This window comes from Pan troglodytes, chromosome 6, assembly GCF_028858775.2.
Source record: "Pan troglodytes isolate AG18354 chromosome 6, NHGRI_mPanTro3-v2.0_pri, whole genome shotgun sequence".
Classification (NCBI taxonomy): Eukaryota; Metazoa; Chordata; class Mammalia; order Primates; family Hominidae; genus Pan; species Pan troglodytes.
Window position 1 is genome coordinate 10875229 of NC_072404.2, and position 22419 is coordinate 10897647.

Genomic DNA, 22419 nt, shown 5'->3' on the forward strand with positions numbered 1-22419 from the left:
AAAAGCGGTTTAGTTGGTTCATGATTCTGCAGGCTGTACAGGAAGCATGGCGGCTTCTGCTTCTGGGGAAGACTCAGGAAGTTCCCAATCATGGCAGAAAGCAAAGGGGGAGCAGGTGTCTTACATGGGAGCAGGAGGAAGGGAGAGAAGGAAGAGGGGTGCTACGCACTTTTTTTTTTTTTTTGAGACAGGGTCTCGCTCTGTTGCACAGGCTGGAGTGCAGTGGTGGGATCTCAGCTCACTGCAACCTCCACCTCCCGGGTTCAAGCGATTCTCCTGCCTTAGCCTCCCGAGCATCTGGGATTACAGGCGCATGCCTCCAGGCCCAGCTACTTTTTTGTATTTTTAGTAGAGACGGGGTTTCACCATGTTAGCCAGGATGGTCTCAATCTCCTGACCTGGTGATCTGCCTGTCCCGGCCTCCCAAAGTGTTGTGATTACAGGTGTGAGCCACTGCGCCTGGCCTTTTTTTTTTTTTTTTTTTTTTTTTTGAGACAGAATTTTGCTCTGTTGCCCAGGCTGGAGTGCAGTGGTGCGATATCAGCTCACTGAAAACTCCACCTCCCAGGTTCAAGCGATTTTCCTGCCTCAGCCTCCTGAGTATCTGGGATTACAGGGAGTGCTTCCGCACCTGGCTAATTTTTTGTATTTTTAGTAGAGACAGGGTTTCACCGTGTTAGCCAGGATGGTCTCGATCTCCTGACCTGGTGATCCACCCACCTCAGCCTCCCAAAGTGCTGGGATTACAGGCGTGAGCCACCGCGCTCGGCCACTACACACTTTTTAACGACCAGATCTCACAAGAACTCATTCACTATCTCAACCAAGGGGGATGCTGCTAAACCATTCATGAGAAACCGCCCCCATGATCCAATCAGCTCCCACCATGCCCCACATCCAACATCGGGGATTACAACTGAATAGGAGATTGGGGCAGAGACACAGATCCAAACCATATCAAACTCTATACAAGTGCTATGAACTGCATGTTGGCATCATCTCAAAATCCACATGTTGAGGCCGGGTGTGGTAGCTCACACCTGTCATCCCAGCACTTTGGTAGACTGAGGCAGGCAGATCACCTGAGGCCAGGAGTTAGAGACCAGCCTTGGGGGGGATCCCCATCTCTACTAAAAATACAAAAATTAGCTGGACGTGGTGGCGCACATGCCTGTAGTACCAGCTACTCGGGAGGCTGAGGCAGGAGAATCACATGAACCTGGGGGGCAGAGGTTGCAGTGAGCCAAGATCGCGCCACTGCACTCCGGCCTGAGTGACAAGAGCGAGACTCCGTCTCACCGAAAAAAAAAAAAGAAATCCACATGTTGAAATCCTCACTCCTCAATGTGATAGTATTAGGAGGCGGGGCCTCTGGAAAATGACAAGGTCATGAGGGTGGAGCCCTCACAAATGGGATTAGTGCCCCTAGAAGAAGAGGCCAGAGAGCTCTTACTGCCAAGTCTATAAGAAGTCTGCCATCTACCACCTGGGAACAAATCTGACTGTGCTGACACGTTGATCTTGACTTCCAGCCTCCAGAATTGTAGGAAATACATTTTTGTGTTTTTTTCTTTCCAAAATTCTTTTTAGGTTCTATAAATTTCTGTGGTTTATAAGCCACCTAGTCTAGGCTAAAGTGTAGTGGCACAGTCACGGCTCACACAGCCTCCATCTCCCAAGCTCAGGTGATCCTCCCACCTTGGCCTCCAGAGCAGCTGGGACTACAGGGTTTCACCACCATGCCTAACTAGTTTTTGTATTCTTTTGTACAAAAGATGGTTGCAGGGAGCTGAGCCAACATGGAAAAACCCATCTCTACTAAAAATAGAAAAATTAGCTGGGCGCAGTGGTGCACACCTATAACCCCAGCTACTCGGGACGCTGAGGAAGGAGAATCACTTGAGCCTGGGAGGCAAAGGTTGCAGTGAGCCGAGATCACACAGCTGTACTCTAGCCTGGGCAATAGAGTGAGACTCTGTCTCAAAAAATTATTATTATTAAATTATTAACTATTGTCACCCTGCTTGCTATCAAATATTAGGTCTTATTCATACTAACTATTTTTTGGTACCCCTTAACCATCCCAACCTCCCCCCAACCTGCCCACTCCCCTTCCCAGACTCTGGTAACCATCCTTCTACTCTCTATGTCCAAGAGTTCAATTGTTTTGATTTTTTGATCCCACAAATAAGTGAGAACATGCAATGTTGGTCTTTCTGTGCCTGGCTTATTTCACTTAATAGAATGATCTCCAGTTCCATCCATGTTGCTGCAAGTGACAGAATCTCAGTCTTTTTTTTTTTTAGACGGAGTCTCACTCTCTTGCCAGGCTGGAGTGCAATGGTGCAATCTCGGCTCACTGCAACCTCGGCTTCCAAGGTTCAAGCAATTCTCCTGCCTCAGCCTCCCGAGTAGCTGGGACTACAGGCACCCGCCACCACACCTGGCTAATTTTTGTATTTTTTGTAGAGACGGGGTTTCACCATATTGGCCAGGATGGTCTCGAACTCCTGATCCACCCGCCTCAGCCTCCCAAAGTGCTAGGATTACAGGCATGAGCCACTGTGCCCAGCCAGAATATCACTCTTTTTATGCCTGAACAGTACTATGGCATTTTATAAGAGTAGCGTGAACAGGCTAAGATAATTTGATCATAATTTTGCATCAATGTTAAATTTCCTTTTCCCCCCATCTCCTCTCTCACATTTAACAAATGACCTGCCCACGTTACCATTTCTGGCTAGGTATTTTTAGAATAATTTTTTTCACTGTGGTAAAACACACATCAAATGTACTATCCTAACCATTTTTAAGCATACAATTTGCTGTCATTAAGTACATTCACCTTCTTTTGTGTGTGTGTGTGTGTTGTGTGTGTGAGAGATGGAGTCTCACTCTGTTGCCCAGGCTGGAGTGCGATGGGCAATCTCAGCTCACCACAACCTCCACCTCCTGGATTCAAGCGATTCTCCTGCCTCAGTCTCCTGAGTAGCTGGGATTACAGGCATGCACCACCAGGCCTGGCTAATTTTGTAATTTTAGTAGAGATGGGGTTTCTCCACATTGGTCAGTCTGGTCTTGAACTCCCTACCTCAGGTGGTCCGCCTGCCTCGGCCTTCCAAAGTGCTGGGATTACAGGCGTGAGCCACTGCACCCAGCCCCACATTCACCTTCTTATACCACCGTCACCACCATCCATCTCCAGAACTCTTTTTATCTTGCAAAACTGAAACCCTGTCCCTATTAAACACTAATTCTCCATTCCCTACCCACCCCCACCTGCCTCTGGCAGCCACCACTCCACTTCCTGTCTCTATGGATTGGACTCCTCCAGGGACCTCAGATAAGTGGAATCATACAGTATTTGTCCCCTTGGGGCTGATTTCATTTAGCATAATGAATGTCCTTGTGGTTCATCCAGGCTGCCGCGTGTGCCAGAATTTCCTTCCTTTTTAAAGCTAAATTTCTTTCTTTCTTTTTTTTTTTTTTCTGAGATGGAGTCTCACTCTGTCGCCCAGCAGGCTAGAGTGCAGTGGCGTGATCTCAGCTCACTGCACCCTCTGCCTCCCGGATTCAAGCAATTCTCGTGCCTCAGCCTCTTAAGTAGCTGGGATTACAGGCATGCACCACCATGTCCAGTTAATTTTGCATTTTTAGTAGAGACAGGGTTTCACCATCTTGGCCAGGCTGATCTTGAACTCTTGACCTCAGATGACCCACCCGCCTCAGCCTCCCAAATTGCTGGGATTACAGGCGTGAGCCACAGCGCCCGGCCTAAATTTCCTTATTTTGATCTCATTGCATAAGAGAGTGCCCTGAAGGGTTTGTAGGTCTAGGGGCCTGATGTCCACAGGCAACTCCCACAGTCCAGGAGGTGAAGGGCAGCCCCGACCCCATGAGGCACCTACAGCTCCAGCCTGCCTGCAGCCCTATCCTTGGAATCCCAAGAAAGCAACTCCCTTGATAACTATGATGGCAGCCTCAAAAGTAGCTTCTGTCCCTTTATTTTCTTCCCTCTGGAGCCCAAATCCAGACGGTTTAATTGCTTTTAAACCCTCAGTTTAAAAGCCCTTAATGGTGCCATAGAGCCCATGGAACAGTGGTTGGGTGTGCTCGGGACTCGTTGGGACCAGGCTCAGTATCCTCTCCACGCCCAGCCTGTGTTGCAGCCTCACCAGACCCTGCCCTGGGTCCCTGCACTTCACCCCCCAATGGCCTCATTCTTCAATGTCCTTCCCTCACCCTGGAAAACTCCTATTCATCCTGAAGAGCCCACTTACATGCTGCAACCTCCGAGGCTTGTCCTGTCCTGTCATGGACACCTGTGGTTTCTGCCCATCCAGCATCTAGCACTACTCATTCTTCCCCACCCCACCTCCTGAGACAAGGTCTTCCTCTGTCACCCAGGCTGGAATGCAGTGGCACAATCATGGCTCACTGTAACCTCAATCTCCTAGGCTCAGGTGATCCTCCCATCTCAGCCTCCAAAGTAGCTGGGACTACAGGCATGAGCCACTACAACTGGCTAATTTTTAAATTTTTTGTACAGACAGGGTCTTGCTATGTTGCCCAGACTGGTCTGAAACTCCTGGGCTCAAGCAATCCTCCCGCCACAGCCTTCCAAGTAGCTGGGACTACAGGTACGTGCTACCATGCCCAGCTAATTTTTTGCCTTTTTTTGGAGAGATAGGGTTTCACCATGTCATCCAGGTTGGTCTTGAACTCCTGGGCTCTAGTGATCTTCCAGCTCAGCCTCCCAAAGTGCTGGGACTACAGGCTTGAGCCATCATGCTCGGCCTCAACAAGGTTTTTGAATGCATCAGTGAACCAACTAACCAGCTGTGGGTAGTGGACAAGCCAGGGACGCCCACCACACGCCAGACCATGCTGGCCCCTTGGGGAACACAAGAGGGTTTGAATAGCCCCAGCCCACTCCTGCTCCGAGCGGCTTGCAGTCTGGCTGGGGAGAGGTGTGCAAAGCTGAAGGACATGTGGGGCCATCCCCTGCTCATTCCTGAAGGATCCTAAAAGGCCCGGGACTTGGGACAAGCCTGGAAGGGTGGGCTGTGCCTGGATGAATCTGAAGATGCATTTCTGCACTGCTGATGAAGTGGGGGTTTCCAGGCAAATCTCACTTCCTATTTCTCCCTGCATATTGGTCAACTCAGCTCTTCGGTCAAGGAGGAAAGAAACACACTGAGACCTGCTGGTGCTGAAAGAACAGCTCCCCCCAGGCATAGGCCGGGCGGCCACTGCCCTAACCTCCGCCCAACACTGCCTGGTATCAGCCCATCGTTTATTTGGCACCTACTGTATACCACTCTGCACGCATTTCCTCACAGTTAGTCCTACCAAGAAGGCATCCTTTTTTTGTTTTTCAGATTCTCATAGGAGCATGAACCCTATTGTGAACTGCACATGTGGGGATCTCGGTTGCGTGCTCTGTATGAGATTTTTTTTTTTTTTTTTTTTTTGAGACACAGTCTTGCTCTGTCGCCAAGGCTAGAGTGCAGTGGCACAATCCTGGATCACCGCAGCCTCCGCCTCCTGGGTTCAAGCAATTCTCCTGCCTCAGCCTCCCGAGTAGCTGGGATTACAGACACACACCACCACACCTGGCTAATTTTTGTATTTTTAGTAGAGAAGGGGTTCACCACGCTGGCCAGGCTGGCTTCAAGTGATCTGCCTGCTTCAGCCTCCCAAAGTGTTGGGATTACAGGCGTGAGCCACCACACCTGGCCTTTTTTTGTTTTTTGTTTGTTTTTTTGTTTGCTTGGTTGGTTTTTTAGAGACATGGTCTCGATATAATGGTCAGCGTGGTCTCAAACTCCTGGCCTCAAATAATCCACCGGGATTACAGGCATGAGACACCATGCCCAGCCAAGGGAGTCATCTTAATCCCTGTTTCCTCCATCCCTACAGTTCCCCATCTCACCTGGACGTATTCCTATCTGAAGTGTTATCACATAGTTATTATCTGTTGTCTGCTTCCCACAGAAGAATGTGAGCTCCAGGAGGGCAGGGAATTGTCTTGGTCAGCACCGCCTGGCTACTTCCAACAGGTGCACATGGCAGCTGGAAACACCATCAATATCAACACATTCCTACAACTCCTGAACTCCTGCAGATGTAGGGCTACACATGACTTGTATAAAACCCGATTCCAATTCTTTACACTGGCAACTAGATGGACGTTGAACCCTCAGCCTGAGTGGTTTCATTTTCGTGTGATTCAGTCTCTTTTTTTTTTTTTTTTTAAGATGGAGTCTCACTCTATCACCCAGGCTGGAGTGCAGTGGCAAGATCTTGGCTCACTGCAACCTCTGCCTCCCAAGTTCAAGCAATTCTCCTGCCTCAGCCTCCTGAGTAGCTGGGACTACAGGTGCATGCCACCACACCCGGCTAATTTTTGTATTTTTAGTAGAGACAGGGTTTCACCATGTTGGTCAGGCTGGTCTTGAACTCCTGACCTCAGGTGATCCACCTGCCTTGGCTTCCCAAAGTGCTGGAATTAAAGGCGTGAGCCACCGCACCCAGCCTCAGTCTCATTTTCATAAAATATTTTGGTTTTATTGAACTACTTTGGACTTTAAATTTTTACAGTTGTTCATCTGAAATTTACATTTTGCCTTTTATCGTATTTTTTGGAGATGGAGTTGTTCTATCACCCAGGCTTGAGTGCAGTGGCACGATCATAGCTCACTACAGCCTTGAACTCCCGGGCTCAAGGGATCCTCCTACCTCAGCCTCCTGAGTAGCTGGGACCGCAGGCACACAACCATGCCCAGCTAATTTTTTTCTTTTTGGAGAGGCTGGTCTCAAACTCCTGGCCTCCAGAGATCCTCGCACCTAAGCCTCCCAAAGCACTGGGGTTACAGGCACTGCACCCAGACAGTTAGGCTTCTCATGCACTGGATATTAAAGTGGTATCTCATTTTGCATTGTCTTGGTTACCACTGCGAGGGAGCAGTTCTTCACATGCTCACCTGTGTTCTCTTCCAAGAAATCCCTGTCCGTGTCTTTTACATTTTCTATTTGGTTATTTGTCTTTTTCTATTTCTTATTCTCTATATATTTTGGATATTAATTACTTGTTGGTTAAAGGTGTTGCAAATATGTCCTTTGCACTGTGGCTTGTCTTCTACTTTCTTCATGGCATTTTTGATTAACAGAAACTTAATTTTTTTTTTTCTTTTTTTGAGACGGGGTCTCCCTCTGTCACCCAGGCTGGAGTGCAGGAGCTCAGTCTCAGCTCATTTGCAGCCTCGATCCCCAGGCTCAAGCAAGCCTCCCACCTTAGCCTCCTGAGTAACTGGGACTACAGGCACACTTCACCATGCCCAGCTAATTGTTTGTATTTTTTGTAGAGATGGGGTTTCACCATGTTGCCCAAGCTGGTCTAGAACTCCCGGACTCAGGTGCTCCTCCCACCTCGGCCTCCCAAAATGTTGGGATTACAGGCATAAGCCACCTTGCCCGGCTGCAACTTAATTTTTAATGTAGTCAAGTTCATCAATCTTTTTTTATGATTTGTACTTTATGTGCCTTCAGAACCTTACCCCAAAGTTCAAAAGTTATTCTTTTATAGATTCTCAAAGTTTTCAACTTTTTTATTTATTTCATGTTTACATCTTTCATCCCTCTAAAAGTGTCTTTTCTGTATGGTGTGAGGTAGGGTTCCTGTTCCACTGTTCTCATCTGAATAATGAATTGTCTCAGTACCACTTATCCAATAGATCATCCTTGCCTAGGTGTATCAGCAACACCACCTTTGGTAAAAATAAAATGCCTTTTAAAAAGTTGAGATGGGATCTTGCTATGTTGCCCAGAGTGTTCTCAATCTCCTGGCCTCAAGTGATCCTTCCTGCCTTGGCCTCAGGTGTAGCTGGGATTACAGGCACGTGCTACCACACACAGCTTAAAACACCTTTACATGCATGAATCTATTTCAGGCCTCTTTATTCTGCTCCATTGGTCAATTTGCCCAGCCATGCACCAACACCATACTGTCTTCATTCTTACAGCTTTATGATATGAATGTTTCTTGATGTAGAAAAGCCATTCCAGGTGACCAGGTGGTTACTTACATCAAAGACTCTAGGTTAGAACCTAGGGGGTTAGCTGGCCTACCACCCACTGAGAAACAGAGACTCCAAGAAGGACAGCATTTTTTACAATGTCACACAGAATTTAATTTGGAATACCCATCTCTCACCACAGAAGATACCAATACGGTAGACACAATCTACATGTGGTTATTGAGCACTTGGAATTGACTAGCCCAAATTCAGACGGGCTGTAAGTATAAAATGCACATTAGATGAAGACTTGTGGGGAAAAAAATGTAAAATATCTCCTAAATAATTTGTTCATATTCATTGTATATTGATATAATAATGCCTTGGATATAAAGAGTTAACTAAAATATATTCTAAAAATTATAATAATTTCACCTGTTTATTTTTACTTTCTTATAACAAGATGGAATATTAGGCACACATTAAACTGAGTGTCTACTAGAAAATTTAAAGCTGGCCGGGCGTGGTGGCTCACTCCTCTAATCCCAGCACTTTGGAAAGCCAAGGTGGGTGGATCATTTGAGGTCAGGAGTTCGAGACCAGCCTGGCCAATATGGTGAAACCCTACCTCTACTAAAAATACAAAAATTAGCCAGGCGTGGTTGCGGGCATCTGTAGTCCCAGCTACTTGGGAGGCTGAGGCAGGAGAATCGCTTAAACCTGGGAGGCAGAGGTTGTAGTGAGCAGAGATTGCGCCATTGCACTCCAGCCTGGGTGACAGAGTGAGACTCCATCTCAAAACTAAATAAATAAAATAAAGCCACATCTGTGGCTTGTATATTACTCATGGACAGCCCTGGATTATACCATTAAATTCATTCAATCAGCTGGGTGCAGTGGCTCATGCCTGTAATCCCAACACTTCAGGAGGCTGAGGCAGGAGGATCACTTGAGCCTAGGCGTTCAAGACCAGCCTGGGCAACATAGTGAGACCCCATCTTTACAGATACTTTTTTTTTAATTAGCCAGGCATGGTGGTGCACACCTGTAGTCCCAGCTACTCAGGAGGCTGAGACAGGAGAATCATGTTTGCCTAGGAGTTTGAGGCTGCAGTGAGCTATGATCACACCACTGCATTCCAGCCTGGGTGATAGAGTAGATCCTATCTTTAAAAAAAAAAATCACTTAATCAACAAGCCTTTACTACAGACCTAATTTGTGGACTGTACAGTTGTAAAGACTGCACAACGAGGAAGGGAACAGAAATAGAACTAATCCATGCGATCCATTTCCTCCCTGGACCCATCACCCATAGAAGCTGCATTGGCCCAAGCATGAAAGACTGGCCCGTGCTCCAGCTCCAGATCCCTATTCCAATTCCAGAGCAGCCAGCGCAAGTGTCCAAATCTAGAGACCATTTAGACCAGCTCTCATGACTTTACAAATCAACCCACTGGGGTCAAGAGAGGTTGAGACATCTACCAAGGTCACACAGCAGGTGTGGGACAGGCCCGGGCTGGTTGCTGAGACTTCAGAGCTCCTTCCCTTCATGTCCACGTCGGCAGCCTTAAACCCAGGGTTTCTCTCTTTCCCGTGAACAGTCCACCAACTTACGTCTCACAAAATCCCCTGGAGCCAGCCTTTACAAGTCCAAGTGCCCACTTTGGGAGGCCGAGGTGAGAGGATCACTTGAGCCCAGGAGTTCAAGACCAGCTTGGGCAACATGGCAAGACCCCGCCTCTATTAAAAATACAAAAATTAGCCAGGCTTGGTGGCAGGCGCCTGTAGTCCCAGTTACTCGGAAGGCTGAGGCGGGTGAATCACTTGAACCCGGGAGGTGGAGGTTGCAGTGAGCTGAGATCACGCCACCGCACTCCAGAGTCGGCAACAGAGTGAGACTCTGTCTCAAAAAATATGTATATATATATATACAAAAATTATCTGGGTATTGTCGTGGTCCACACCTGGAATCCCAGCTACTCGAGGCTGAGGCAGGAGGATCGCTCAAGCCCAGAAATTTGAGGCTGTAGTGAACCATGATTGTGCCACTGCACTCCAGCCTTAGTGTGGGTGACAGAGCGAAACCCTGTCTCAAAGAAAAAAAACAAAGGCCGGGGGCGGTGGGTCATGCCTGTAATCCCAGCACTTTGGGAGGCCGAGGTGGGGGGATCACGACGTCAAGAGATTGAGACCATCCTGGCTAACGCGGTGAAACCCCGTCTCTACTAAAAATACAAAAAATTAGCCGGGCATGGTGGCAGGTGCCTGTAGTCCCAGCTACTCGGAAGGCTGAAGCAGGAGAATCGCTTGAAACCAGGAGGTGGAGGTTGCAGTGGGCCGAGATCATGCCATTGCACTCCAGCCTGGGCAACAAGAGCGAGACTCCATCTCAGAAAAAACAAAAAGTAAGTCCAGTCCAGTCCCACAATCTGGTCAACAGAGTCAATCCGCAGGAACTCATCCTCAAGTCCTTCCCAAGTGCATCACATCTCCGGGTGGGATTCCCCATTTAGGAGAGATAGACTCATCATGTCCCCCAGGGGGAAACAGAGGGTGAGACTGAGGGGGAAGGAAGGGTTCCGTCCTGTCCGCCAGCCTTCCCTACCCTGGACACCATCCTAGCCCTGAGCTCCTCTTGTCAAGCTGTGCTCAATATGACCAGAACTTGTGGAGACTTCAGGAGCACCAGGGCACTCTCAACAACCAGTTGCAAGTAACAAGCCACACTGATGTGAGTAGGAAGAATACTGCCAGCCCATCTCCCACTCATCACCCACTGGAGCCTCAGCACACACCAGGCCCCTCTGTTCACGAAGGCAGGGGACCCCAGGTGGCAGAGGGGGAAAGGTGACCTGGAGGACAGCCTGGTGCCCCCTCCAAAGAGGCCCCCGCGGGCTGCTCCCAACAGACGGGTCTGTGCTCGCCGAAGACCACTGGGGACGGAGGAGCAACTTTAGGAGGGGATTTTTCATGCCAGCTTCCAGGCAAGCACATCTCCCAACAAAATCTTAAAGATATGTAAAAGGAGAAACCCCCTCCCCACGCCCACCTTCTTCACTGGAATTCCAAGCAACAGGAGCCTAACTTCTACTCAGATATCACAATGTCTGTTAATCACCATTTTACAAAAGAGACTGAGGTTCTGAGGGGACCACGGAGTTCACACTATGAAAAGACCAGGATGTACAGGTGCCTCCCCCCACCGCACCCCGAGCCTCAGTTTCTCCATCTGAAAAGAGCACTTACTCTTTCCTCCGACTTGCTGGAAGGGTGGACAGAGGTGGTACCAACGCCTTTTACCATGAACAAGAGTGCCCAAGAGAGACCGAGCGTAACTGCCCGAGCGTAGCTGGCCTGGGCTCCAGGCGCTGTGCAAAGTGCTCTGCAAGGACCAGCTCGCTTAATCCTCACGGCGACCCAGGACACGGGGACTCGCATAACCCCCGTTTTGCAAACGTGGAAATGAGGTTCAGAGAAGTGAAGCGACTTGCCCAATGGCACCTAGCGAGGAGGCGCGGGCGCCCCGGTTACTCCATCCCAGCGAGAAGACGAGGCTGCCTGGGTCCTGGTTTTCTCGGGCGGGGGTCAGGGGTCCGCCGATCCCCTCTAGCGCTCCGGGCGGCGGGGCCCGAGAACCAAGGTGGCCTCCGCGGCCCCCGCCGCCGCGCGCCCCTCCCTCCCTCCCCGCGGACCTCCGCGGCCGCCGCTCACCTAGCGTATTTCGTCTTCTGGAAATCCAGCAGCCGGGGGGCGAACATCGCGGCGCTTCCATGGGAATCTGGCCCCGGGCTCAGAGCGCGGGTAGCTGGCAGAGCCTGGGGGGCGCGGCGGCCGCAGCAGCAGGTTGGACGGCGCGCGGCGGGGGCCAAGGGGACCTGGTCGGCGCCCGGAGCCGGAGCCGGAGCCGGAGCCCGAGCCGGAGCTGGAGGCGCCCGGAGCCGCAGACGCCAAATCCCGAGCAGATGGTGGCGGGGGCGGGGCGGGCGGGGGCACGGGGGGGGCTCCCGGGCTCGCGCTGCCAATCGCCTAAGCCCGGCCCCCTCCCTCCCGCGACCCCGCCGCCTCCGCTGGGGTGGAGGAGGGTCGTGGGGAGATGGGGGGTGGGAGAGGTGGGGGTGAGGAAGTGGGCGTAAGGAGTGGGGGCGGGACGGGGGGGTTCTGGCTGCGCGCGCGAGCCACCCATCGCCCAGGCCTGGGGCGGCCCTGGCCCCGGCCCCTCTTCCCGGTGCCCTCCCTGGAAGCCAGGAGGTGGGGGGTTGGTGGGGTGGGGAGCGGGAAGTGGTAGTAGGGGGAAGTGGGAAGGATTGGGAAGGGGGGGCGCCAGGTGGGTGGAATGCAAAGTTGCGGGGCTGAGGGAGTCGGGGAGTGGGAAGGGGACGGGAGTGGGAACAGGGGGTGCTGGAGGGGTTGGGGGAAGTGGGAAGAGGGGGGTAAGGAGAGTGGGAATGGACGTGGGATGAGTGGGAAGTGGGGGCGTTGGTGGGGAGTGGGGGACTTGGGGGTGGGGGAGCGGAAAGTGGGGGGTTGGGGGGAGTGGGGGACCTGGGGGTGGAGGGAGTGGGGGACTTGGGGGTGGGGGAGTGGGAAGTGGGGGGTTGGGGAGAGTGGGGGACCTGGGGGTGGAGGGAGTGGGGGACTTGGGGGTGGGGGAGTGGGAAGTGGGGGGTTGGGGAGAGTGGGGGACCTGGGGGTGGAGGGAGTGGAAAGTGGGGGAAGTTGGGGGGAGTGGGGGACCTGGGGGTGGAGGGAGTGGGAAGTGGGGGAAGTTGGGGGGAGTGGGGGACTTGGGGGTGGGGGAGTGGGAAGTGGGGGGTTGGGGAGAGTGGGGGACCTGGGGGTGGAGGGAGTGGAAAGTGGGGGAAGTTGGGGGGAGTGGGGGACCTGGGGGTGGAGGGAGTGGGAAGTGGGGGAAGTTGGGGGGAGTGGGGGACTTGGGGGTGGGGGAGTGGGAAGTGGGGGGTTGGGGAGAGTGGGGGACCTGGGGGTGGAGGGAGTGGAAAGTGGGGGAAGTTGGGGGGAGTGGGGGACCTGGGGGTGGAGGGAGTGGGAAGTGGGGGTGTTGGGGGGTGGAGGGAGTGGAAAGTGGGGGGTTGGGGGAGTGGGGGACCTGGGGGTGGAGGAAGTGGGGGGTTGGTGGGAAGAAGGGGACCTGGAGGTGGAGGGAGTGGGAAGTGGGGGTGTTGGAGGGAGCGGGGGACCTGGGGGTGGGGGGAGTGGGAAGTGGGGGTGTTGGAGGGATCGGGGGACCTGGGGGTGGGGGGAGTGGGAAGTGGAGGAGTTGGTGGGGAGTGGGGGACCTGAGGGTAGGGAGACTGGAAAGTGGGGTTGGTGGGGGGTGGAGGGAGTAGGAAGTGGATAGGGGACTTCTCAATCTAGCCCCTTTTTCCCAGGTGTCCTCCACCAGTACTTTTTCCAGTGAGGAGAAAAAAGCCCTCCAGGGCTAGACAGGGCTGGACCGACCCTGCTGGCCCCAACTTGGCTGGAGGGACAGCGGACACTGTGCCCGTCGTCCCCAGTGTAGCTGGGCCCAGCACCTACCGCCTACCTGTGGCTTGCTTGCTCCCCCCACTGCCTGGCTCCCTACTGCCACGTCCCTGCTAGGCACAAGGGCCCCTATGGGACCTGCCCGGGAAGGGTCAGGGCCTCTGGGAAAACCCTCTTCCCCCAAGACTTCATGACTCTGAGGACCCTCGTGACCCCCATGACAGGGTCATTTGCATCTGGTGGCTGGATTCCCGAGTACAAATTCCAGCTTTCTCCCTTAGGAGACCTGGGCCAGGTTCTGGGCTTTGGAAAACCAACCACCCTATGGGAGGCTTGGAACCCCGGGGGGCTGATGGAGGGAAGACAGGCTTCCATGTGAAAGACATGCCAGCGGCACCTGAGGAACCCTAGGATTGGTCCCCGGATCCAAGAGAAGGCCCTTCCTTTGCACGCACACTTCACCCTCCTTCCCAAGCCCCAGCCCCTATTCCTTTTTATTAATACAGTAATGCTTTATTTGAGATCCTGCTGAACATTCAGAAGATAACCCCACCCACTCCCTCTGCCCCCAGGGAGCTAGGACCAGAAGTGGGAAAAAGACAAAGGACTTCACCTTTTTTTCTTTTTTTTTTTTGAGACGGGGTCTTACTCTGTCGCCCAGGTTTGAGTGCAGTGGCGCCATCTCAGCTCACTACAACCTCTGCCTCTCGGGTTCAAACGATTCTCGTGCCTCAGCCTCCTAAGTAGCTGGGACTACACGCGTGCACCACCATGGCCAGCTGATTTTTGTATTTTTAGTAGAGATGGGGTTTCACCATGTTGGCCAGGCTGGTCTCAAACTCCTTGACCTCAGGTGATCTGCCCGCCTCAGCCTCCCAAAGTGGGGAGATTACAGGTGTTGCTGACTCCATCTAATTTATTTCGCCACTCCCACTGGGGAGGACCAGAGGGTTATAAGCAGATGCCTTCAGAGGCCACGGCAGGGCTCAGGGCTGGGGGGTGGGGTGGGGGATGGCTGAGGTGGGGACCAGAAGAGGGATCAGGAATGCTTAGGAGGCAAAGGCCACCAGACCACCCTGATGATGGATTAGAAGTGGCAGATGCAGCCGGGCACGGTGGTTCATGCCTGTAATCCCAGCACTTGGGGAGGCCGAGGCAGGCGGATCACGAGGTCAGGAAGTCGAGACCATCCTGGGACTATAAGTCCCAGCTACTCGGGAGGCTGAGGCAGGTGAATCGCTTGAACCTGGGAGGTGGAGGTTGCAGTTAGCCAAGATCACACCACTGCACTCCAGCCTGGGTGACAGAGCGAGACTCCGTCTAAAAAAAAAGAAAGAAAGAAAGTGGCAGATGGTCTCTCTCTCTCCTGGAGCTGAGACACTCTTCTGCCCTGGGACATGAGAACTCCTGGTTTTCCAACCTCTGCCTCCAGGATCTCAGCCTCCGTCCCAGCCTCATCTATCTATCTATCTATCTATCCATCTATCTATCTATATTTTTTAAGCCAGGTGGGGTAAGCCACTGCTCATGCCTGTGATCTCAGCATTTTGGGAGGCCAAAGCAGAAAGATTGCTTGAGGCCAAGAATTCAGGACCAACCTTGGCATGGTGAAACCCCATTTATACAAAAAATTTTAAAATTAGCCAGGCATGGTGGCATGCACCTGCAGTCCCAGCTCCTCAGGAGGCTGAAGCAGGAAGATCACTTGAGCCCAGGAGTTGGAGGCTACAATGAGCTATGATGGCACCACCGCACTCCAGCCTAGGCGACAGAGTGAGACCCTCTCTTAAAAAAAAAAAAAAAGACAAGGGCCAGGCACGGTGGCTCGCGCCTGTTAATCCCAGCACTTTGGGAGGCCAAAGCAAGTGGATCACCTGAGGTCAGGAGTTCCAGACCAGCCTGGCCAACATGGTGAAACCCCATCTCTATTAAAAATAAAACAAATGAGCAGGGGGTGGTGGTACACGCTTGTAATCCGAGCTACTCGGGAGGCTGAGCCATGAGAATCACTTGAACCCGGGAGGCAGAGGCTGCAGTGAGCCGAGATTGTGCCACTGTACTCCGGCCTGGGTGACAGAGCAAGACTCTGTCTGAAAAAGGAAAAGAGAAGAAGAAAGAAGAAGAAGAGGAGGAAGAGGAGGAGGAGAAGGAAGAGGAGGAGGAGGAGGGAAATGAAACAGAAGAAATGACTTTTTAGGCATTGGTGCATAGTCAGGAGGAGTCCCATTCTTGAAGCCTTGTTTCTGCCGCGTGTCTGGCATCTACATTTGCGTGTCCCAGCTGGGATGCTGTGCGTCACAAGTCACAAAACAAGCGAGACCTCGGATAGGAGCAATGAATGCCTCCTATCCCCTCCTGCCGATGAGGGAAACTGAGGCTCATGGGCTGGGGACCTTCCCAAGGTCACAGGGCCTATGGGGGCGGGACTGTCCTGGAGCCCAGCTGGGCTCTGGGCTGATTTCCCGACACAGAACTCCTGCTCTGGTGATTTCTCGGACCTCCAGAAGATGGAAGTCAAACAGAAGTAGTAAGCAAAGCCAAGCCCTGCATGCCATGGCATCTACCCTGACCTTGACTTCTATGGCCCTTGCTCTGACCCCACAGGTCCAGGCCTCGCTGTCCACTGCACCGGGACACACCTGTCCCCAGGTACCAGCGACACCTCTGCCCCAGCCAGGCTCAGCCAGCCACTGGTAACCACAGCTCCCAGGAGGCTGGGGCTGGGCCTGTCCAGGGTCCATGGCCTGCCGCCCTCTTCCTGGCCCCAGCCTGCTGTTGACCTTCGAGCCGACCTTGGCAATGGAATCTTTAGGGCCGCAGAGGGGACCCCCGAAGTGGAACTCAAGCCTAGAAATGGATTTTCTGTTTCTCCAAGAGCAAAAGATGTTGAATAAAAAATTAGTTACTATTTTTACTGTCGGGATCCAGTTGTTATGGCAACTGAGGGCCTGACTCCTGCTCAGGAGGAGGCGGGGTTGGAGTATGATGAGGGAGAAGGCAGGGATGGGGCTTGGGGCAGGCACCAGCTGGGGGACAAGCTGGTGCAGGCGGCAGGTCTGCCCCTCCAGACAGAAGTCTCCCTGTCTGCTCGCCTGATTGTGCTCACCTGACTGTGTTCCTAATGACCCTGTCTCCCTTTAGCCACACTCACCTCCTGCCACCTCTGAGGGCTCCAGCTTGGCCCAGCCTGGTCACCTAAGCCTCTCTCTCCACTGCCTCTGGGAATGGGTGGTCGTGCCCTCATCTCCAGGTGAAAACCGAGGCCCCTGCCTCAGGGACAACTCACACTGAGTAGATACTCCATCAACCTCACCTGGCCAAAACCCTCCCTCCGTCCCTGCTCTCCGTCTCAAGGTAGCACCAGTAGCCACCAGGGCCAGGTTGATGGCAATTGAAAGTTTTGCAGGTTTGCCAGGAGTGGTGGCTCACACCAGTAATCCTAGCACGTGAGGAGGCCAAGGTGGGAGGATCACTTGAGGCCAGGAGTTCAAGACCAGCAGCATAGCGGGACCCCATCTCTACAACAAATTAAAAATTAGCTAGGTGTGGTGGTGCACACCTGTAGTCCCAGCTACTTGGAAAGCTGAAGTAGGATCACTTGAGCCCAAGAGTTTGAGGCTGCAGTGAGCTACAGTCGTGCCACCGCACTCCATCCTGGGCAGCAGAGCAAGATCCTATCTCTAAAAAAATAAATTTAAAGGCCAGGCACGGTGGCTCACACCTGTAATCCCAGCACTTTGGGAGGCTGAGGCAGGCAGATCACTTGAGGTCAGGAGTTTGAGACCAGTCTGGCCAACATGGTGAAACCCCATCTCTACTAAAAATCCAAAAAATTAGCCAGGCGTGGTGGTGTGCATCTGTAATCCCAGCTACTTGAGAGGCTGAGGCAGGAGAATTGCTTGAACCCAGGAGGCGGAGGTTGCAGTGAGCCAAGATTGCGCCACCGCCACTCCAGTCTGGGTGACAGAATAAGGCTCTGTTGCAAAAATAAATAAATAAATAACTTAAAAAGGAGAAAGGTGGAAAAGGGAGAGGGTGGATGGGGCTCAGGAGGATCGGGGAGTGAAAAATTACAAAAAGTGTAAAGCAGGCATTGGTCCACGTGAAACCATCTGGGTTTGCTAACGGTGCTTATCAAAGTTAGGTTCCTGCCCTCCCCTGGAGGCTGGGACACAGGGGCCCTCTCCTCCTGCATTGCTGGAACAAACTGTAACTTCTGGCAGCCTTGAGCTTTCTCAGGCAGGCACTTTTAGAGAGACAGGGGCCATCCTAGGGATGCAACCTTGAGCGGCTGGAAACGAGGTTCGTGTTTGTTCAAGTTTTTATGGGCCAAGGCTGAGGCCCAGCTGAGAAAGCGCTCAAAAGAGCCTGGCTGGAGTTTGGCCAAGGAGAGTGTCTTTGCCGGGGGTCTGGGGGTGGCCCTAGGACGGGGAAACAATGTTGCCTGGGGTATTAGGGTCTGAAGGAAGTCAGGGAAGTCTTCTCAGCTGAGTCTTGCAAGGTGGCTGGAAAACGAGCAGGAGGACAAGAAGGAGCAGGTGAGAAAAAGGCATCCAGGTGGGGAAGTGAGTTCCAAGTGAAGGGAACAGCATCAACAGCACCTGTAGGCAGGCATGGTAGCTCATGCCTGTAATCCCAGCATTTGGGAGGTCAAGGCAGGCGGATCACTTGAGATCAAGAGTTCAAGACCAGCCTGGTCAACATGGCGAAACCCCACCTCTACTAAAAATACAAAAATTAGCCAGGCATGATGGCAGGTGCCTGTAATCCCAGCACTTTGGGAGGTCAAGGCAGGAGGATCACTTGAGGTCAAGAGTTTGAGACCAGCCTGGCAAACATAGAGAAAACCTGTCTCTACTAAAAATACAAAAATTAGCCGGATGCGGTGGCGCGCGCCTGTAGTCCCCACAGCTACTGGGAGGCTGAGGCAGGAGAATCGCTTGAATGCTTAAACCTGGGAGGCAGAGGTTGCAGATCACACCACTGCACTCCAGCCTGGGGGACAGAGAGAGACTCTCTCTCAAAAAAAAAAAAAGAAAAAAGAAAGAAAACACAATACCCACATTTGTGTCAGGTTATGGCATACAGAACCTGAACTGACACTGATACTAAATGTAATAGTCTAACTCCCCCAACCCATTTTTTTGAGAAAGGGTCTCCCTCTGTTGTCCAGGCTAGAGTGCAGTGGCATAATCATGGCTTACTGCAGCCTCGAACTCCTGGTCTCGAGCAATCCTCCCACCTCAGCCTACCAAGTAGCTAGGATCACAGATGCACACCATGACACACTGCTAATCTTTTAATTTTTTGTAGAGACAAAGTCTCAGTATGTTGCCCAGGCTGATCCCAAACTCCTGGGCTCAAGCGATCCTCCCTCCTCAGCCTCCCAAAGTGCTGGGGTTGCAGGCATGAGCCACCCCGCCCGGCCTTGACTCCCTTTTTGATATTTAACTGCTTGTGATATTGTGATACAATAAATATTATTTGGTTCCTTCCCTTGGTTCCTGAGGCAGAGCTTCTGAAACCTTTGTAGACGAGGGCACTAAGGAGGATCTTTAGTTGTAGTATTTGATCTTTGACTGTTTCCTGACACAGACCTCCTAAGATCTCCGTAACGTCCTGAGTGATAGGAACATCTTTTGTTCTAGTGAGGTGACTCCTGGGGGGGTCCTGGGTAGCCTCAGGATGTGGGGGCTAGTTGCCAGGCGAACCAACCACATGATTAGAGGGTTAGAACGTTTACTCCTCCCCCTGACTTCCGGAGAGGGAAGAGGGACTGACGGGTGCGTTCATCACCAATGATTCAGTACATCATGCCTATGAAATGAAGCCTCCAAAAAACCCAAGAAGGGCCAGGCATGGTGGCTCACGCCTGTAATCCCAGCACTTTGGGAGGCCGAGGTGGGCAGATCACCTGAGGTCAGGAGTTTGAGACCAGCCTGGCCGACATGGCGAAACCCCATCTCTACTCTACTAAAAATAAAAAAAAATTAGCCGGGCATCGTGGGGCGTGCCTGTGGTCCCAGTTAGTTGAGAGGCTGAGGCAGGAGAATTGCTTGAACTCAGGAGGCGAAGGTGCAGTGAGCTGAGGTCGCGCCACTACACTCCGGCCTGGGTGACAGAGCAAGACTCTGTCTCAAAAAAACAAAACAAAACAAAACAAAACAAAACAAAAGGACAGCACTCGGAAAGCTTCAATGCTGAACATGTGGAGGTGCCGGGAGGGTGGTGTGCCCAGAGAGGGCATGGAAGCTCCACCCGTTCCCACAAAACTTGCCCCTTCGGCCTCGGCATCTGGCCATTCCTCTGCATTTTTGGTAATGCCCTTTATAGTAAACTGGTAAACAGGCCGGCCATGGTGGCTCACGCCTATAATCCCAGCACGTTGGGAGGCTGAGGCGGGCGGATCACTTGAGGCCGGGAGTTCAAGACAAACCTGGCCAACATAGCAAAACCCCATCTCCACTAAAAATACAAAAATTAGCTGGGTGTGGTGGTGGGTGCCTGTAATCCCAGCTACTTGGGAGGTTGAGGCAGGAGGATCGCTGGAGCCCAGGAGGAGGTGGTTGGTTGTAGTGAACCGAGATCACACTTCTGCACTCCAGAGCAAGACTCCGTCTCAAAAAAAAAAAAAAAGTGCTTTGTGTTAAGTATTGAGTGGTGTGAGAGTAGGAAACACACTTTGGTCTTATTTTATTTTATTTCAGAGACAGGGTCTGGCTCTGCCACCTGGTATGATCACAGCTCACTATAGCCCTGAACTCCTGGGTGCAAAGCATCCTCCAACCTCAGCCTTCCTAGTAGCTGGGACTACAAGTGCACACCATCATGCCTGGCTACTTTTTTTTTTTTTTTTTGTAGAGAATGAGGGTCTCACTATGTTGCCCAGGTTGGTCTCAAACTCCTGGCCTCAAGTGATTCTCTTGCCTCAGCCTCCCAAAGTACTGGGATTACAGCCACGAGCTACCACACACTGCCTATTTTTATTTAATATAAAAAAAATTTTGTTGGCCACGCATGGTGGCTTGCACCCGTAATCCCAGCACGTTGGGAGGCTGAGGCGGGTGGATCACTTGAGGCCAGGAGTTCAAGACCAGCCTGGCCAACATGGCAAAAACCCATCTCTACTAAAAATACAAAAATTAGCTGGGTATGGTGACACATGCCTGTAATCCCAGCTACTCGGGAGGCTGAGGCATAAGAATCACTTAAGACTGGGAGGCACAGATTGCAGTGAGCTGAAATCATGCTGCTGCACTCCAGCCTGGGCAACACAGAGAGACTCTGTCTCAAAAAAAAAATATATATATATATATATTATATATACACACACACATATATATATATGTATTTTTTGTAGAAAACGAGGTCTCACTTTGTTGCCCAGGCTGGTCTCAAGCTCCTGGTCTCAAGTGGTCCTCCCACCTCAGCCTCCCACTGGGATTACAGTCATGTCAGTGTACTCGGCCTGTTTTTATTTTTAATTTTTAATTTTTAATTTTTTTGTAGAGACATGCTGTGTTGTTTAGGCTGGTCTCAAACTCCTAGTCTCAAGCAATCCTCCCATCTCTGCCTCTCAAAGCACTGGGATCATAGGTGTAGGCCACTGTGCCTGGCCTTGTTCTATTTTTAAATCTTTTTTTTTTTTTTTTTTTTAACAGAGTCTCATTCTGTCGCCAGGCTGGAGTGCAATGGCGCGATCTCGGCTCACTGCAACCTCCGCCTCCAGGGTTCAAGTGATTCTCCTGCCTCAGCCTCCCGAGTAGCTGGGACTACAGGCATGCGCCACCACGCCCAGCTAATTTTTGTATTTTTAGTAGAGACAGGGTTTCACCATGTTGGCCAGGCTTGTCTTGAACTCCTGACCTCAAGTGATCCACCCACCTTAGCCTCCCAAAGTGCTGCGATTCCAGGTGTGAGCCACCGCGCCCGGCCAAATCTTATATAGTGCTGAAGGCTTTTAAGTATCATTTTCCCTCTTCCCCTGTGACTGACATCTGGGGAAGTTGATAAGAAGCCTCAGTGCTCCCTCCTTTGCCGCCAATGGGAGGTTTAAACCACACAAGCCCCTGAGTGCACAAACCCTCACCCAGTCACACCCACCAACCACCATAAAAACCCCAAGCCAGCCTCCTTTCCCTGTTCTCGCAAGACTTTTTTTTGTTTATTTATTTTTAGACGGAGCCTCGCTCTGTCGCCAGGCTGGAGTGCAGTGGTGCGATCTTGGCTCACTGCAACCTCCACCTCCCAGGTTCAAGCGATTCTCCTGCCCCAGCCTCCTGCGTAGCTGGGATTACAGGCGCCCTCCACCCGCCACCACGCCTTGCTAATTATTTGTATCTTTAGTAGAGACGAGAGTTCACCATGTTGGCCAGGCTGGTCTCAAACTCCTGGCCTTGTGATCCACCTGCCTTGGCTTCCCAAAGTGCTGGGATTACAGGCGTGAGCCACCACGCCCGGCCTCTTTTAGTTATTTTTAAATGTACAATTTGGCCGGGCGCGGTGGCTCACGCCTGTAACCCCAGTACTCACTATGTTGCTCTCATCAAGATCAAGAGACTCCATCTCCACTAAAAGTACAAAAATTAACTGGGTGTGGTGGTGCGTGCCTCTGGTCCCAGCTACTTGAGAGGCCTAGGTGGGAGGATTGCTTGAGCCTGGGAGGTTGAGGCTGTGGTGAGCCGAGACGGCACCACTGCACTCCAGCCTGGGCAATAGAGTGAGACTATGTCTGAAAAGGGAAGGGAGGGGAGGGGAGGAGAAGGGAAGGGACAGCCTTGGAAAATAAAAAATGAAAAACAAAATTAAAGAAGGAAATGAAAAGTAAGCCAGAGGAAATGTATGCAATACTAAAATCTTATATCCAAACTATAAAAAGAACACTTACAAGTCAACTATGAGAAGACAAAAACAAATC

General features: G+C 51.8%; 1 protein-coding gene across 2 annotated transcripts in view; it reads right to left on the reverse strand.

Annotated features, from left to right (window-relative positions):
* MMD2 (monocyte to macrophage differentiation associated 2) overlaps positions 1-11979 on the reverse strand; it is a 53098-nt gene extending 41119 nt beyond the window's left edge. Inside the window, exon 1 of one of the 2 annotated variants that reach the window (XM_003318284.4) lies at positions 11730-11979. In XM_003318284.4, the coding sequence (XP_003318332.1) occupies positions 11730-11776 (47 nt within the window). In that variant the 5' untranslated portion in view covers positions 11777-11979. The remainder of the gene's footprint in view (positions 1-11729) is intronic. The other variant, XM_054655449.2, reaches the window with a different exon arrangement.
* Between the last annotated feature and the right edge of the window lie 10440 nt (positions 11980-22419).